This window comes from Pristis pectinata, chromosome 4 (assembly GCF_009764475.1).
Source record: "Pristis pectinata isolate sPriPec2 chromosome 4, sPriPec2.1.pri, whole genome shotgun sequence".
NCBI lineage: Eukaryota > Metazoa > Chordata > Chondrichthyes > Rhinopristiformes > Pristidae > Pristis > Pristis pectinata.
The window spans coordinates 69,686,141-69,704,983 of record NC_067408.1 but is presented as its reverse complement, the minus strand read 5'-3'; the positions used below and the strand labels follow the sequence as shown (position 1 = coordinate 69,704,983).

The following is an 18,843-nucleotide window of genomic DNA, read 5'->3' as shown; positions in this document are numbered from 1 at the left end:
AGAGATTCCAAGGAATCAGAGGGTATATTGCATGTGAACAACATGACCTGCCCAATATAGCCAACTGTAACTAGGGCCTCAATACTGGGAATGTTGCCCAGGGATAGGACATGTACTTATCTTTCCAGTGAATTTGGAAGACTTTATGGAGACATTGTTGATGCCTTAATATGCCTTCTGTGGCTAGTCCTGGACTGAGAAGCATAAAGGAAGACAGGGATCACTACTGCCCAGTAGACCATGGGTTTTGTGCCACGTCTGAGGACTTGAGCTTCAAAGAACCTTTTCCTCAATCAACCAAAGGCTGTATTGGCACATTGAATTTGGTGATGAATTTCATCATCAATGTCATCCTTCACTAAGAGGTGGCACCCAAGGTTTATGGTGGTCCATGTTTTCTGGAGCCTCAGCTTCAACTTTTATTGTCGGAGGCCAATGTAGTCCAACAGGGGTAGGTTGCTAGAGCCCCTTTGTCTCGTGGATATTGAGGGAAAAACCCATTCTCTTATATGCTTCAATTAAATCATCAACGATGGTTTGGATCTCAGCCTCTGAGCATGTGCAAATGTCTGCATTCTGTTGCTCGATTACTGAGGTTTGGGTAATCTTGATTTTGGAGTTACAACAAAAGAGATTGCAAAAACTGTTGGAGCAATGACACAACCTTGTTTAACACCAATCATCCACAGAATATATAACTAGATCTCAAATGGAAACTCCTGCTGTGGTTACAAAATAATCTAAGTAATTTACTAACATAAATGGATAGATAATTATTAGCAGGAAATTTATCCAATCTGTGCTTGTACCAATAGTCTGAAATTGATTAGCTTTCAATTACATGGTCATCACAGCTTTGAGTTTAAAAGAAAACAATGTGCTAGAAATTAGAAAATACTGAAGTACAGAGGCTTAGAAATTAAAACACATTGTGCTGATTTTTGCAGTGTGCTGTATGAAAATTGGCTATCTCCATTGTGGGATATGATTGTGATAATTTCCAGGTAGAATTCCATTTTCTAGAAATTTGGGCAGTTTTGCTTTGGTAAGCTCAATGAAATTACATCTGAGTGCTCCTTCCCCAGTGCTAAAGAAATGTTATGCCTTGCATGTTAGTGTCTGGAAAGAGGAATGCTTATAGGCTTAACATTTCAGATAGATATTTCCATCACAAATGTCAGAACAACTTAGTCCATTTTGCCATTCTAATGAAGGGCCCTCCCGGTAATGTTTGCCTATCAGGCCAGATTTTGCCATCAGGAGAAAAATCAGTTAACTGCTAAGTCCAAAAAAAAGCTGACAATGAGATCTAGCAATCTCTGTGATTCAAACCCATGCACTTCACCATGTTGGTTATTGTCAAGTATTAGTACAAAATGAAACGTTGGAAACCTTCAAGTGGGTTGAACAGCAAATCATATTGAAGATATCAAGCTGGGAAATAAAAAGCATGATTTTTAATTCAAATTTTAAATATTTTACAGAGCATAAAATAATGATTAGAACATACAACATAGAACTTCACAGCACCGGACAGGCCATTTGGCCCTCAATGTTGTGCTGATCTTGATTACTAAATGTCCTCCTCCTGTGTATCATCCATATCCCTCCATTCCCTTTACATTCATGTGTCTATCTAAAAGCCTCTTAAACTCCATCAAACTGCCTGCTTCCACCACTACCCCTGGTAACCCATTCCAGGTACCTACTACTCTCGGCATAAAAAAAACTTGCCCCTCACGTTGCCTTTAAACTGTACCCCCCCCCCCAAACTAACCTTAAAAGTATGTCCTCTGGTATTTGACATTTCCATCCTGTCACCCCTTAGCCTCCAACATTCTAGGGAGAACAACCCAAGTTTGTCCAACCTTTCCTTACAGCTCACACCCTCTAATCCAGGCAGCATCCTGGTAAACTTCTTCTGCACCCTTTCCACTGTTTCTACATCCTTCCTATAATAGGGTGATCAGAACTGCACACAATACTCCGTGTGGTCTGACTAAAGTTGTATAGAGCTGCAGCATGACTTCCTTACTTGTATACTCAACATCCCTACCGATGAAGACAAGCATACCATATGCCTCCTTTACCACCTTATCCACTTGTGTAGCCACTTTCAGTGAATTATGGACCTGGACCCCCAGATCCCTCTGTACCTCAGTGCTATTAAGGGGCCTACCATTAACTGTATACTTTCTCCTTTCAGTTGACCTCCCAAAGTGCAACACCTCGCACTTGCCCAGATTAAACTCCATCTGCCACTTTTCTGCCCATATCTGTAACTGATCTATATCCCACTGTATCCTTTGATAGTCCTTTCCACTGTCCACAACTCCACCAATCTTGGTGTCATTTGCAAACTTGCTAATCCATCCATCCACATTTTTATCCAAATCAATGATATATATCACAAACAACAGACGTCCCAGCACCGACCCTTGTGGAACACCACTGGTCACGGACCTCCAGCCAGAATAACAACCTTCCACCCCTACTTTCTGTCTTCTATGGGCAAGCCAGTTCAGAATCCAAACTTGCAATTCACCCTGGATCCCATGCATCTTTATATTCTGAAACAAGCTACCATGAGTGACTTTATCAAATGCCTTACTAAAGTCCATGTAGGTAATGTCCACAGCCTTAACCTCATCAAGCACCATTGTTACCTCCTCAAAAAACTCAAATCAAGTTTGTAAGTCATGACCTGCCCCACACAAAGCCATGCTAACTGTCGCACAAAGCCATGTTAACTGTCCCTAAGTAGGCCATGCCTTTCCAAAAATGCATAAATCCTATCCCTCAGTATCCTCTCCAATAGCTTCCACACCACTGACCTGAGACTCACTGGCCTATAATTACCTTGAATATTACTATTTCTCTTCTTGAACAAAGGAACAACATTTGCTACTCTCTAGTCCTCCGGGACCTCACCTGTTGCTAGTGTGGAAGCAAAGATCCTTCTCGGAGCCCCAGCAATCTCCTCACTTGCTTCTTTCAATATTCTGGGATATATGCCATCAGGCCCTGGGGATTTACCCATTTTAATGCTTTTCAGAAGACCCAGCACTACCTCTTCCTTAATCTCAAAGTGTCCCAGCACATTGGCATGCCCCACTCTGTTTTCAGTATCCTCCAATTCCTTCTCCTCAGTAAATACTGATGCAGTTTAGTAGCTCAGCCACTTACTCTGACTCCAAGCACAAATTCCCTCCTTTATCTTTGAGTGGACCTACCTGCTCCTTAGTTATCCTCTTTTTCTTAATATAAGTATATAATGCCTTGGGATTATCCTTGACCCAGTTCGCTAAGGACATTTCATGGCCATTTTGGCCTTCCTAATCACCAGCTTGAGCATTTTCCTGCTATCTTTATATTCCACAAGGGTCCAGTCTGATTTTAGCTTCCTGAACCTTACGTATGCTTCCTCTTTCTTCCTGACTACATTTAGGACCTCTCTGGTCATCCAAGCTTCCCCTACCTTAGCATCCTTATCCTGACTCCTTATGGGAACATGCCGATCCTGAGCTCTGCTCAGCTGGCCTTTAACCAACTCCCACATGTCAGACATGGACTTGTCCGACAGCAGCAGCTCCCACTCAATGTGCCTTAGCTCCTGTCTTATCCTGTCATAATTTGCCCTCCCCCAATTTAGTACCTTCCCACAAGATGCAATTTTATCCTTATCCATAACTATCTTAAAACATAATGAGTTGTGGTCACTACTCCCACAATGTTCACCCACTATCAGGTCTGTCACGTGGCCTGGCTCATTTCTCAAAACTAGGTCCAGTATGCTCTCTTCTCTCATAGAACTCTCCACATACTCTTTCAAGAACCCCTTGAAGAAATCCTACCCCATCTAAGCTTCTTGTATTAAGGAAGTTCCAGTTAATACTAGGGAAGTTAAAGTTCCCCACTATGACAACCCTCTTCTTTCTGCACCTTTCCATAATCTGTTTACATATCTGTTCCTCCACCTCACGGTGGCTATTGAGGGGCCTATAGTATAATCTCATCAACATAATTGCACCTGCCCTATTTCTGAGCACTACCAAAGTGCCTCTGTGGATGAGCCCTCCGATATGTCCTCTCTGAGTACTGATGGACATTCTCCCTTATCAGTAGTGCAACCCCTCCACCTCTTTTACCCCCCTCACTATCACATCTAAAACAACGAAACCCAGGAATGTTGAGCTGCCCGTCCTGTCACTTATGCAATCAGGTCTATAATGGCAACATCATATACTGATCCAGGCTCTAAGTTCATCCTCCTTACCCATAATAGTCCTAGCATTGAAATAAACACATTTCAGCCCATCAGTCCCACTGTGTTTATTAGCCTGTCCCTTGCTGTCCTTCCTTTCAATTTTACTTGTCATACCATCTTTCTTGCTCGCAACCCTACCACCTGTTGTTCTGTTGCTGTGGTTCCCATCCCCCCCCCCCCCCCCCCCCCCCCCCCCCCCCGCCACTCTAGTTTAAACCCTCCTGGGTAGCAAACCCCTGGCAAGAATATTGGTTCCCCTCTAGTTCAGATGCACACCGTCTTGTTTGTCAGGTCCTACCTGTCCTGGAAGAGAGCTCAATGATCCATACATCTGAAGCCCTCCTTCTTGCACTAGCTCCTTAGCCACATGTTGAACTGCACTATGTACCTATTTTTCACCTCACTAGCATGTGGCACAGGTTGCAGTCCTGAGATTACAACTCTGGAAGTCCTGTTTTTAACTTTCTGCCTAGCTCCCTAAAATCACTTTGCAGAACCTTATCCCTCCTCCTGCCTAGGTCATTGGTACCAATATGGACCACGACCTCTGGCTGCTCACCATCCCCTCTCAGAATGTCCTGTACCCGCTGCAAGACATCCTTGACCCTGGCACCAGGGAGACCACACACCATCCTGGAGACTTGATTGAGGCCACAGAAACACCTATCTGTGCCCCTTACTATCAAGTCCCCTATTACTATTGCTTTGCCTGACTTCACCCTTCCTTTCTTTGCCTCAGAGCCAGGCACATATGTCTGACATTAAGATAGAAGCTAAATTCTGATTAACGAACTTCATAAAAAAATACATCTTTTATTACCTTAACATCCATTACAATTTGAAATATCTAGCTGAAGAAATTACAATCCACATATACTGTATTAGCTTTTAGACCCAGATGTTGCAAAGCAGGAATTATGTTTTAGGTGCCATCCAGAGCTCATTCCCAACTTATGCTGTAAAATGTAACATTTTCAGAATATTTTATGGAATATGTTCTCATATATTCACTGATTTCTGAGAGTAACTTTGGAGAAGACCGCAGAACAATGTGCCCTATGGAGAAGTAGAGAACTACTGATAGCAGTTTCTGGATTTCTGTTTTTAACTGCTCATCTCCGTACTGCAGAAGATACTGTCAGTTTTGTTGTATAATTATAGTGATCATTAACAGCTTTGCCATTAATACAACTACAAAATCTGGGTCATCGTAATTCCAGATGTTTACAACCTTGGTTTTATCCTCACCACTTGGTGTTTTGATTGGACTTGATCAAGTGAAAAAGTAAATGTTCCGTGACTCTGTTTGCAGTCAATGGGACCATAGAAATCAGCATGCTCAATTATTGATTCACTGCAATTGAACATGCTTGTTTCTGCCTCTGAATGGGAATCTCCACCACTTGTCTTGTAACTTTATACCATTCTGTTTTACATTTTCAAATCTTCTCCTTTTATAGCTAATGTATTTTTAAAATGCTCCTCTACATTGGCAGTGCTCCAAGTGTGGCCTCCTCTCCATTGGTGCCTGCACCTCCCTTAATATCATCTACTGTATTCATTGCTCCAAGTGTGGCCTCCTCTACATTGGCAAGACCAAACACAGACTAGGTGACCATTTCGCAGAACACCTGTGCTCCGTCTGTAACAGCTATCTGCATCTTCCCATTGTCAGTCGCTTGAATTCCCCCTCCCACACTATCACTAATATGCCAGTCCTCGGCTTCCTCCACTGCTAGGAGAATTCCAAGTGCAAACTGGAGGAACAGCACCTCATTTTCTGTCTTGAAACCTTGCAGCCTAACGGAACGAACATTGAATCCTCCCACTTTAAGTAATCCCCACATCCACCCCCAACTATGCCTCTTCTTCCATTTCCTCTGTCTCTCTAGCCTATCTCTCTTTTTTTAACCCCCCTTTTTTCCTCTTTACCTTTGACCCATCCCCCAATGGATCTGCTCTCCCTTCCTCCCCCACACCTGCCTATCACTATCTCTTACCTGCATCCACCTATCATGACCTTGTGCCCACCCTGCCTCTCCTCTTTTGTCCACCTATCACTGCTTTGTTTTTCCCTTCTATACATTGAGCTTCCCCTTTTCCTATCTTCAATCCTGAAGAAGGGTTCTGACCCGAAACGTTGACCACCTGCTTTTCTCCACGGATGCTGCCTGGCCTGCTGAGTTCCTCCTGTATTATAGTGTTTTTCATCTAGATACCAACATCTGCAGTCCTTTGTTTCTCTCTTTTTAAAAAGGCTATCTTCCTGTGGTTTTCCACAATTTCCTGCATGTGCTAAAATTAATAACCAGTTTTATAGCAAAGTTATCCCTTGTTCTATCTGCAGAACTCTTTCAGTTGCTCTGAACATGTTATGCCTTTTCAGGTTAGCAGACAGACACTCCATGCTGTGAGGAGAGCAATGCAGAGTGTGTGTCGTTGTTTATAAAACTACTGATCAGGGCCATGAGAACAGACTATTATTGTCTGCTATTTGTTTTATTTAGCATTAAAATGTGCTACCAACTAAACCTCCTCATGTTCCCATACTACTTTCCAGTATGAGCAAAGGAGTTCATAGAATCTAATGGCACAAACCAGATGGAATCAAAGTTTCTGACTGTTTGAACGAGTCCCACTACCTTGCTCTTTCCCTGTAGTGTTTCACTTTGCAAATATATGTCAAATCCAGCTGTGAGGTTTATTTAAGTTATCTTTACTGCACTGGTGGAGGAGGAGTGGGTGGAGGGAGTCATTTTGGGGCTCAAAGTAATTGTGACAAAAGAAAAGTGCTGCAGATGAACCCCAGTGGGTCAGGGCATATCATGGAAAACTAGTTTTAAAGAACAAGTGATTGGATATCAGCCTAAAAATTCTTCTCTAGGAGGCAATAACATAAATTTCTGTCTGGAACCCTGGTGAATTCTGAATCACAGTCACACTACTTTGAGGAACTAATATAGGATACAGTTTAGCCCATTGGGAAGGTAAAATGAGAGGGACACTTGGCCAAGAACACTGCTGCACACCTTATAAAAGGTTTCTTGTATCATCCTTTCCTTAATTTAAGGATCTGGAACCTAATCCATTGTTTGGGAGCAGGTTTGTAGACCTAGGTAAATGTGTGGCTCTGGCTCCATATTAAATATATTTAAAGCCTCATGGATGCTGGATTCTCAGGACTAGCAGTAACAAAAAAAACGTTCAGCTTCATGAGATGACTACAGATACCAAAATTGTTCTTCTAGGAGCAGGGAAGGTTAATGAAGGATTTAATAGAGTTGCTCAAAATGATGAAAGTTTTTCATGGACTAAATCAGGATAAACTGAATCTGGTGTGGCAGAAGGATCAGGAACCAAAACATACTGATTTAAAATGAGCTGAAAAAGAACAAAAAGGGAAACAAGTAGAATTATTTTATGAAGCAGTTAAGAATACTTTGCCTGAAAGGATCCAAGTAGCCTGTTACTTTCAAAATACTAAAAGAGAAAATTGGGCAGTTGTGTAAGAGCAGGGAAGCAGGACTAATTGGGTTCTTGAAACAGAAACTGCAGGTACTATGTGCTGAATGAGTGTTGAGTTCTACTTGTAAAAGTTGGTAAATTGCCTGATATAGAGATGCACAAGTGAAGGATGATGGTGGAGAGACTGTTTGTCCCTTTAATGGGGACAGAGGGCATGTAGCATGAGAAGAGGTTGTAAAACCATTTAGTTTTACAGGTGCTACAGTATTAGAGCCCCCATCTGATGATGAAAAAATGAAAACAATACACTTTAAAGAGATCATCTCTGGACTGAATATTTATATTCTAACACCAGAAAAAAAGTTTCTTTATTGCATTAAAAGTCCACATGAGGCTTATATATGTCTGGGGTTATTTCATTGAAGAGTGCAATAAAGTTAAATCTAAGCCTGCATTCTTTCCACAGTGAAATTGTACTGAGGATGTTCAGCAGGAAATAAATGTTTTTAAGAATACCTCTCATATTTGTTATAATATTTTTGCTGTATTTGCACCATACAAATCTGCTGTCTGAAGGCAGGCCTTTCTCATGGTGATTAAGATCCATTAAAATATATTTTTTACAGTATTTAAAAGATTTCTTAAAGGATAAGACACCAGTTGTAGTTTTTGAAGAAAGCTTCCATTTAGATTTTTTTCTCAGCAAGATAGTCTATACTTGTTTCAGATACTGTTATATTGAAATCTGCGTTGCAGTGTAAACTGCATTAGGATTTGGCTATAGAAAATACATTCTGTTAGATGAAGTAATTATTTGCAGGGCCACTTACCCCACTGATCCATCAGTACATTGAGCTTCATGAGAGCTGCTGTGTCTTTCTTACAAAAGTAGCAGAAAAATGCACAAGTGCTGTTTTTAGTTTTGCTTCAATTGTCATCTGCAGAAATTAACATCTTAGCCAAAGCCATGTGTGTGCATAGACCACAATGGATCATTCATAAAACAGTTTCCTACCCTCTCCTGAATGTACTAGTGAGACTTAACTCTATTAATGCCAAATAACTATAGTACTGTAAAGTGACCATGTGCAATCCAGTGGTTGCAGACTATTCGGCTGTGGAAGCCATCACACAAACAGTCCAGTTTAGGGGTGCCTCAAAGTCCATGCACTTTCCTGAAGAGATCAGAGGAAAGAAACTTCTACCAAAGCCACCAAGGCTGCCAATAAACTAATAAACAAGAAGTGACTATTACCCTGGCCACCAAGATTCAGCAAACCCTGAGTCTACCACTGCACCCCCCCCCCCGCCCCCCCGGCTCTTCTATTAAATCATGCATCTGTTTTTTGTTACTTCAATCTGAAAGAGCAGGTAGGACCTCAGTTCAACATAGCACCAAGAGATAGCACAAGACATGCCCAGTTCTGCACTGAAGAGTCAACCTAGATTATTTACATCAATCTGCAGAGTGGGTTTGAACCTACAACCTACTGACTAGGAAGTGAAAACACTACTTATTGAATCACAGCTAACAGCAAGTCTTAATTTAAGTTAGCAAACAGAGCAGAGATCAAAGTTAGACTCAATCCCAAATTTTGATGTTTTACTAATTCAAGGTACTAAGGAAGCTCGTCAGCAGATTTACTGCTCTGAATTATAATGCTGTAATCTGCAAGGGTCTGTGTTTCACTTGTACAGACTGGATCAAAATGAAAGCACTTTGTGGGATTTGTTCTGACGTATTTATATTCCCACTGATAATAGGGGGCAGTTTAGTTGTTTCTTTGCTGCGATGCAAGGACATGGAGTGGCGATGGAATATGTGCAAATTGATGGATAAAGACTTATTTTGGGACAGGTATTGTAAGCTAGTGATTGAACACTTAATAGTCTTGGTAAATGAAAATTGCTCCCTTGATGCTAATAGGAGTTTGAATTACATTTCTCAAACTTTGTGAAAGCATATGATAAAGACATTATTATTGGGTTATAGCAAGGGGTCATAGTCTGTTCAAAAACTTAACTAGTTGGAAGATTTAATACATAGTTTTATTGCATAGAAATCTGTAATTAAAGGAATGATAATTAAGGAAGAAACATTCAGTCAAAATGATTTAATGTTTTGCATTTGTTATGCAATACATTTTGTTTCAGTCAATTTTCTCCCTTAATTTATTGTTCCAGCTGGCCTACCACCCCCATCCAAATATCGTAGGACCATCAAATGTTACAGCCCTGACAGAGTTTATTCAGCTCATCATGTCATGAGCTATGTTGTCCTGTGTCATCAGTGGACAACCATTCTTGGAAGAAGGATTAGATATATTGAAACCTATCTTGGTTTCCCAACCATCCCACCTCCCCAACCCACCATAGCCTAGTGATACTGAAACCATTGAGACATCCCTACTGGCTGAAGATCACGTTGTTAGGCTTAGGCTGGAAGTCGAACCTGAGAGGCATGTGGTCTCTATTTAGCGGGTAATATCATGGATGGTGACCATCCAGCCATGTCTTTACTTATTACTGTACCTGAAAGTGCCAGTGGTGAATTAGAGACAGCAGTAATCATCTAACTGTTTAAAATAGTCACAGTGGCACAGCTAGTACAGCTGCTACCTCACAGTTCCAAGGACCTGGGTTCAATCCTGACCTCCAATGATATTTGTATAGAGTTTGCACCATCTCCCTGTGACTGCATGGGTTTCCTGTGAGTGTTCCAGTTTCCTCCCATAACCTAACGATGTACAGATTGGGAGGAATGCCACTGTAATTTGCTCCTAGGTGACGTAGACTCTGGATGTGGGGGGGAGGGGGGTGTTGATGGGAATGTAGGGAGAAGAAGTAGAATAGTGTAGAATCTGTGTACATGGGCACTGTGTGGTTGGCGGCATGGACGGTGGGCTGAGGTACCTGTTACCATTGTCTATGATTTTATGAATTAATACCTGCAGGTGCAAAAGCTATAATTAGATTGTTAAGTAATTTTCTCATGCTTAATGCATTGTGTTAATGGTACAGGGTGATTGTTAACTTGGTGTTTCTGTATTTCAGCGGTGTCAAACCTGGACAGGGAGAGTAAACTAACAGTCCATTTCAGAGTTCCATGGCATCAGCAGAAAGATCTACTTCACCCATCAACCAGACCACCATGTATAGAGGAACTTCACCAATGTGCCATACAGAAACTACAGTCCCTACATAGAGGTAAATACTAACATGTGGAAGTACTTTGTGTTTAGGGACAGTGTAGAGTTAATTCAAAGTTGATTCATGTTAGGCTCCATTTTAAGGTTAGATGGCTGCTTGAAAATGAAGTGAAAATGAAAATGGAATGGTTTCTATGGCGTGACAGTCTATGGTTTTATATTAATGGTGGCCAATTAGAGTTTCTAATTAAAAGGAAAACAAGCAATGTGGTGAAATGTTCCATTTAATATTTATCATATCTCTGTAAACTTTTTAAGATTTGTACTAATTTGTACTAATAGTACATTGTATGTCAAAGTTGAATTATCACATGATCACCTAGACCCTGAAAAGTACCCTGGACCTAGAATCTGTGCTGAGAACAGCAATCAGTATTGATCCTCCTTCATTAGTGGATTGATTTGGGAGAGCCAAAAGGTGTTTAGCTTTGACAAAAGAGTACTGAGAATAAGGTCAACCTGGAGTAATGTGCTGAGAGTTGGTGAGTTTAAAACCGTGCGTGGAACAGTATTGTCTCAGGAAGGCACAGTGGTGTAGCTAGTTGTCTCATAGCTGCTGCCTCATATCTCCAGCGATCTGGGTCAATCCTGACCTCTGGTGCTGCCTATGTGGTGTTTGCATGTTCTCCCTGTGACTGCGAGGATTTTCCCCATGAGCTTCGGTTTCCTCCTACATCCCAATGAACCTGCGGGTTGGTAGGTTAATTGATCACTGTAAATTAAATTAATTAAATTGATTTATTATTGGCACATGTACTGAGGTACAGTGGAAAACTTTGTTTTGCATGCCATCCATACAGATTATTTCATTACATCAATACATTGAAATAGTACAAGGGAAAAGCAATAAGAGAATGCAGAATATAGTATTATAGTTACAGGGAAAGTGCAGTGCAGGCAAACCATAATGTGCAAGGCCATGATGAGGTAGATTGTGAAGTCAAGAGTCCATGTTCATTCATGTTAGGCTCCACTTTGAAGTTAGATGGCTACTTAAGAATGAAGTGCTGGGAAGGAATCAAGTGGGTGGGATTAGATAAGATGTCTCATTGCAGAGAAAAATGCAGAGAGGGGTCTGTAAATTGCCTCTGCAGGTGTAAATGGTAAAATCTGGGGGATTTGATGAGAATGTGGGGAGAATAGGTTACAGGGAAATTAGTAAGAAACGAGATTCCACCTCACCCCACTATCCCCAATCTCCCAAGTATTTCAATGGAACACATGTATGCATGTGTGTGTATTCGGACTCCCGGTGGTCCAGTTGCCTGCTGATGCTCCCTGCCCAAGCTGTTATTCCTGCATTCCTGCAGTGAATGGTTACATTGGTGCAGTTATTGTAGGAATCATGATCTGGCAAAGAGTCAACAACCACAAGAGAAATAATCAGTGAATTGTCTGTGGAACCGGAACCCAACAGGAGCCGGCACCCTCAGGAAAAGGAAGCAGGAACATTTTTTGCCGATTTTCTGACAGGGAGAAAATCACTCTTTTCTGTGCATTTTTTATAGCATTGAAGCCACTGGATACTGTGGTTGTACCAAAAATAGATTTGTCAGGCCAAAAAGGAAAAATCGGAGGTGACTTCAGTAGAAACTATTGCATTCATTATCAGGTTCTTGTCACCAAATCATTCACTAAATAGTAGCACAGAAATGCAAAAAGATCAATAGCTATTTTATACATAGTAGGATAAAACTGAAATCACTGAAGTTAAATAACTGCATCTTGCAAAGTGGAGACTCAGATATACATTCTGCACAGAAATCACTTCACACCAACAAACCAATGTATGAAATATAATTCACCTGCATCAAACCTGGTTAGAGTAAGATCACCTTGTTAGCAACCCTCAACCTATTGACAAACCTGGGAGACTGGATGTGACAGATGAAGACTGACAGTAGACTGTTGCCTTCATTTTGATTAGGGGGTCGTAACTTCCTTCCATTTTATGACGTGCCCATCATATGTCTCAAGGTTTGCTTCATTTATGTTAATTTATAATATAAATTATTTTGTTTTCCATTCTCTCCCATTTTTGACCCTTGTCTCTCAAAAGCAATGGCCTTTGCTGAATGTATGTGGACCTCAGCTAAAGACAGAACTTGATCATTTCCTTGCTGGCAGATCTGAAGCACTGAACTATTGTTTGTACCTTTACCAGGGATTAATCTCTGCAAGAAGGTCATGAGTTCAGAGACTTGAGTCTAAAATTTAGGCAGAGGTTCCAATACTGAGAGATGTCACTGTAAAAGCATGGATTGCCACTGAGTGCACCAGTTTCTTCCCACATCCCACAGATGTACTGGTAAGTTAATTGTATAGGTTGGTGACAGGAAAATCAGGTAGAACTTGATGGATATGTAAGTGCTAATAGGTTGCAGGGAGATAAATGGGGGGGGATGAGACTGATGAGTGTGCTCTGAGAGCCAGCATAAATGTGATGGGCCGAATTACCTTCTTCTTTGTCATAAGGAAAATGTGGGAAGATGAGGTCTGCATTGTTGGACATGCCATCCTTTGAATGACACTTTAAAATGATGGCCACATTTACCTTTTTGGTAGGAAGAAAAAGATCCCATGACACTATTCAAAGAACAGGAAGGAAGTTCTCCCAAGTGCCTTGCTAAGTATTTATTCTTAATCCAATCATTAAAATATGATTATCTGGTCATTATCACATTGACAATTGTGTGAGATGGCTGTGGACAGATTGGCTGCCCAATTCTCAGATCACTGTAAGGACCACACTTTCAAAGATATTGCATTAGTTGTAAAGTGTTTTGGGAATTCCTGAGGCCATTAAAGGCGCTACATAAATCACTTGTGTGAGATGTTGCACTTTGGGAGATCAAATGGAAAGGAACATTACAGTTAATGGCAGGGCCAATAGTACTGATGTACAGAGGGATCTTGGGGTCCAAGTCCATAGCTCCCTGAAAGTGGCTGCACAGGTTGATAGGGTGGTCAAGAAGCCGTGTGGCATGCTTGCCTTTATTAGTCAAGGCATTGAGTTCAAGAGCCAAGAAGTTATGTTGTGTTGAAGTTATATAACTCTGGTTAGGCCACATCTGGAGAATTGCATTCAGTTCTGGTCACTCAATATAGGAAGGATGTGGAGGCAATGGAGAGGGTACAGACGAGGTTTACCAGGATGCTGCCTGGATTAGGGGGCATGTGCCCTCTAATCCAGGAGAGGTTGGACAAACTTGGGCTGTTTTCTCTGGAGTGGCAGAGGCTGAGGGAAGACCTGATAGAAGTTTCTAAGATTATGAGAGACGTAGATAGGCAACTGGTATCTTTTTCCCATGGCCAAAATGAGGCCATGCATTTAAGGTGAGAGGGGGTAGGTTCAAAGGAGATGTGCAGGGCAAGTTTTTTTATACAGAGAGTGGTGGGTGCCTGGAATGCACTAGGGGTGGTAGTGGAGGCAATATGATAGAAGCATTTAAAGGGCTCTTAGATAGGCGTGTAAATGTGCAGAGAATGGAAGGATATGGACACTGTGTAGGCAGAAAGGATTAATTTAATTAAGCATTTAATTACGAGCTTAATTAGTTTGGCACAACATCATGGGCTGAAAGGCCTGTTCCTGTGCTATACTGTTCTATGTTCTATAAATGTTGGCCTTCCATGGCTACTATTAATAGCAAAGCCCAGATCTGATAATTATCTCAAAGCTGAGATAAATTAAGAATTGAATTTAAAACTTGGCTAGTCTGAGTGAGATGGTTCTAAACTGGGCAAAGCACTCACCCAATTCTGTGCTAAAAGCAGTTTGCAATTTCATATGGTTATGATATTTATACATTGGTTTGACATGCTTGGTAGCCCTTTCTGTGTTTAAGGTCTCCAGATCAGACACCTGAAGAATTAACATTAGAACTACCATTGACAGCTTCCAGATGTTGCAGGGTGAAAGAAAGAGTAAGAGAAACTTGAGAGTAGGAGCCTTAGTAGCTTTGGTGAGATCTTTAAATTTCTAGCCAGGTCCTGGTCTTGTTGCATTGGTTTGCTCTGACACCAGTGCCCAACATCTTGCTTGGCATATTTCTACCTCCTAAATGAAAGAACAGTTCTCACCTACTTTACTAGCACTTCCAAGGCTTCCTCAAAGAAACACAGGCTCTTCTTGCAGCACTTTTGCCTCCCATTTTGCCTACTGAATCCTTGTTTGCAGTCATGTAGGTAAAATGCAAGCTTCCATTCCCAGCCCTAAAGAGACATTGGCTGCACTTAATGCCATTGCTAATGCCTGCTATGCTGTAATGCCCTCAATTGGAGTGTACCTGATCTATAAGACAAGTAAGAACAAGGAAGAAAGATATTCAGATATTGAGCAAGATTTTATCAGTGACTTTTACTGACACTGGATCATGATAGAAAATATATGTTTGTGTTTACCCATATATGAGCAGCAATTTAATGTTTCGGTGGTATAAATCAGTTTCTTAGTCAATAAACCAGTTTTAGAACTGATTTCCAGTTATCAGGTTATCTTCCAGTGCCCAGTATTTAAGAGGTGTCGGACAATACATCATTTCCAAGGTCAATATAAATAATGCCTTGGTCAATACAAATAGCATATTATGTGGCAGTTTTCATCATTAATGCATTGCTAAAGGCAACCTTTGAACCAAGTACAGGAACAACTCCCATCGTAGCTAATATCAGGTTGAGTTTCTTGAGATGAGCTGTGAAGATCTAATTTGTAACATGACTTAAATATGAATTAAACCCTTTTGCCATACTGTATAACATAACTTCTTTGCAATATTAAGTGTTTCCCTTTTTAAGAACACTTTGTTGTATTTTTTTTGTTCATCCAGTTGCGGAATAGTGAAAGGGAAATGGAGCTTTACCTCGTTTGTGCAGCCACTGACAGTATAAAGCATTCCCACTGTGTGTTCTGATCTTCAGTAAAAACACATTCTCTCTCAATAAAATGGTTTTGCTTCAACTCCATAATGGGACATTTTTCATTTCTCACACCCACTGCCCTATGACCTCGTGAGGTCAGATTCCTAATTTGTTCCAACTAATATTAAGCTAAGGAGCAGTGTTTGTGCCTGTGAGTATTAAAGACTTTCATCCCTTGGGGGATATTGCACGTACTGATGTAAAACTGATGATAGTGGCTTAGCAATCCATTTTGCTTCATTCCTGACTTTTTTTTGAAGAAAATTGGAGACATATAAACCAGGCTTCCAATTCACTGGACACATTTTACATTATTGAACAAAGTCAAAGGCCCTTCCCAACAGTCTGAATTGGATTTGTAGCCAAGTTTTGGGCTGAAACCATTGAATCTCCCAGTCACCATTACTCATTTTTGTATGGGGTGCTCTGACAGAATGGCGTCTTCCATGGACAGCAGTTGGTTGTTATAAATCATGTTGTAATGGCGGTAGAGTTCACATCTCAGACTGGTATGCATTTCACATCATGCAAATTAATAAAAGCAAGGTCAAATAAAAGCAGGAACGCATCCCTATTACCAGTCAACATTGAATCTGGCCCCCAGGCCCTTTGATTTGGATGACACCACTTTATCACAAATAGCAACCATTGCAGGTATATCTGGTTGTGCTGGGATTTCCCATAGTAAAGCCAGAATTGTTCAGCTTTGGCAAAGTCTGGATATAGCTGCAAAACCGCCAAAAAGCTAGTTCCATCATAGTGAAGTTGATTCTGTAAAGTAGAAATGTCCTATAATTATTTTTGCAATTTGGGCATTTTCCTTAATACCCCATCACAGGCAATTTTTAGAAAAGAGTGAAGTGAGAATGAGGTAAATTTTTACAGAGAGACACCACCTCTTGACAGGGAAAGACAGAATAAGGAGAACAAAGGGGGGCAGCTAGCTTTAACTCCAATGATAACGTGTAATGTCAACCAGTTCTTTCATATTTCTGAAAATGTATTTATTTGAATATTTGTGCTGGTTATTGTATTCATGCTTGGGAAATGCTGCAGAGTAAAGATAATTTTCAAAATATGAGTGTGGATAACATGTCATCTCCAGTGTAGAATATCTTCTGTACATCTGTTGTTAAACCCAACTTCCAAGATCTCTTCGAAAATGTGTTATTGGATTCAGGGCCAGACTGTGAGTAGAGGCTGACCATCCTGTTGATGTATGTTCTCCTCATGTCTGCGTATGTGATACATCCAGATAGGATGCTTTCTATGGTGCATCGATAAGATCTTTATTAGTCAGATGTACATCGAAACACACAGTGAAATGCATCTTTTGCATAGAGTGTTCTGGGGGCAGCCCGCAAGGGTCGCCACACTTCTGGCGCCAACATAGCATGCCCACAACTTCCTAACCCATACATCTTTGGAATGTGGGAGGAAACCAGAGCACCTGGAGGAAACCCATGCAGACACGGGGAGAACGTACAAACTCCTTACAGACAGTGGCCGGAATTGAACCCGGGTCGCTGGTGCTGTAATAGTGTTGTGCTAACCACTGCACTACCATGCCTTCCAAAAGTTGGTGAGTGTCAAAGGGGACATACCGAATTTCTTTAGCCTCCTGAGGAAGTAGAGGCGCTGGTGAGCTTTCTTGGCCGTGGCATCTACGTGATTTGACCAGGACAGGCTATTGGTGATGTTCACTCCTAGGAACTTGAAGTTCAGTTTCCTCCCACATTCCTAAAACGTACAGGTTAGGAAGTTGTGAGCATGCTATGTTGGTGCCGGAAGGGTAGCGACACTTGCGGGCTGCCCCTGTTAACATAAAAAGAGCATTTCACTGTGTGTTTCGATGTACGTGTGACTAATAAACAAACAAACCATGGTTGTATTCAGCCCAATTTGAAAATAATCCAACTGAAGGCTTCATGTCAATGAAAATTGCAAAAACTGTGATGAAATAACTGATGATAATTTTAGCAAAAAGATTTCTTTTGAGATCTTCATTCACCAGCTAAATTTTCTACAGTGAAGATGACATCTACAAGTTTACAAGTTTGCAGATGATACCACCGTAGTAGGCCGTATCTCAAATAACGATGAGTCAGAGTACAGGAAGGAGATAGAGAGCTTAGTGGCATGGTGTCATGACAACAACCTTTCCCTCAATGTCAACGAAAGAGCTGGTCATTGACTTCAGGAAAGGGTGCGGTGTATGTGCACCTGTCTACATCAACGGTGCTGAGGTTGAGGGTTAAGAGCTTCAAGTTCCTGGGAGTGAACATCACCAACAGCCTGTCCTGGTCAAATCACGTAGATGCCACAGCCAAGAAAGCTCACCAGCGCCTCCACTTCCTCAGGAGGCTAAAGAAATTCGGTATGTCCCCTTTGACACCAACTTTTATCGATGCACCATAGAAAGCACCCTGTCTGGATGCATCACAGCTTGGTATGGCAATTCCTCTGCCCAGGACCACAAGAAACTGCAGAGAGTTGTGGACACAGCCCAGCGCATCATGAACACCAGCCTCCCCTCCTTGGACTCTGTCTTTACCTCTCACTGCCTTGGTGAAGCAGCCAGCATAATCAAAGACCCCACCCACCCGGGTCATTCTCTCTTCTCTCCTCTTCCATCAGGTGGAAGATACAGGAGCCTGAGGGCACATACCACCAGGCTTAAGGACAGCTTCTATCCCACTGTGATAAGACTATTGAACAGTTCCCTTATACAATGAGATGGACTCTGACCTCCCAATCTACCTTGCTGTGACCTTGCACCTTATTGTCTACCTGCACTGCACTTCCTCTGTAGCTGTGACACTTTACTCTGTGCTGTAACTGTTTTTACCTGTACTACCTCAATGCACTCTGTACTAACTCAGTGTAACTGCACTGTGTAATGAATTGACCTGTACGATTGGTATGCAAGACAAGTTTTTCACTGTACCTCAGTACAAGTGACAATAATAAACCAACACCAAT

The 18,843-nt window shown here is 41.4% G+C and overlaps 1 protein-coding gene across 7 annotated transcripts in view; it reads left to right on the top strand.

The window, feature by feature from the left end:
* The window catches only part of nhsb (Nance-Horan syndrome b (congenital cataracts and dental anomalies)), a 364,351-nt gene that overhangs the window by 291,270 nt on the left and 54,238 nt on the right, over nucleotides 1-18,843 (top strand). For all 7 annotated transcript variants that reach the window (XM_052014512.1, XM_052014519.1, XM_052014510.1 and 4 more), the window contains exon 2: nucleotides 10,787-10,939. In XM_052014512.1, the coding sequence (XP_051870472.1) occupies nucleotides 10,787-10,939 (153 nt within the window). The remainder of the gene's footprint in view (nucleotides 1-10,786; nucleotides 10,940-18,843) is intronic.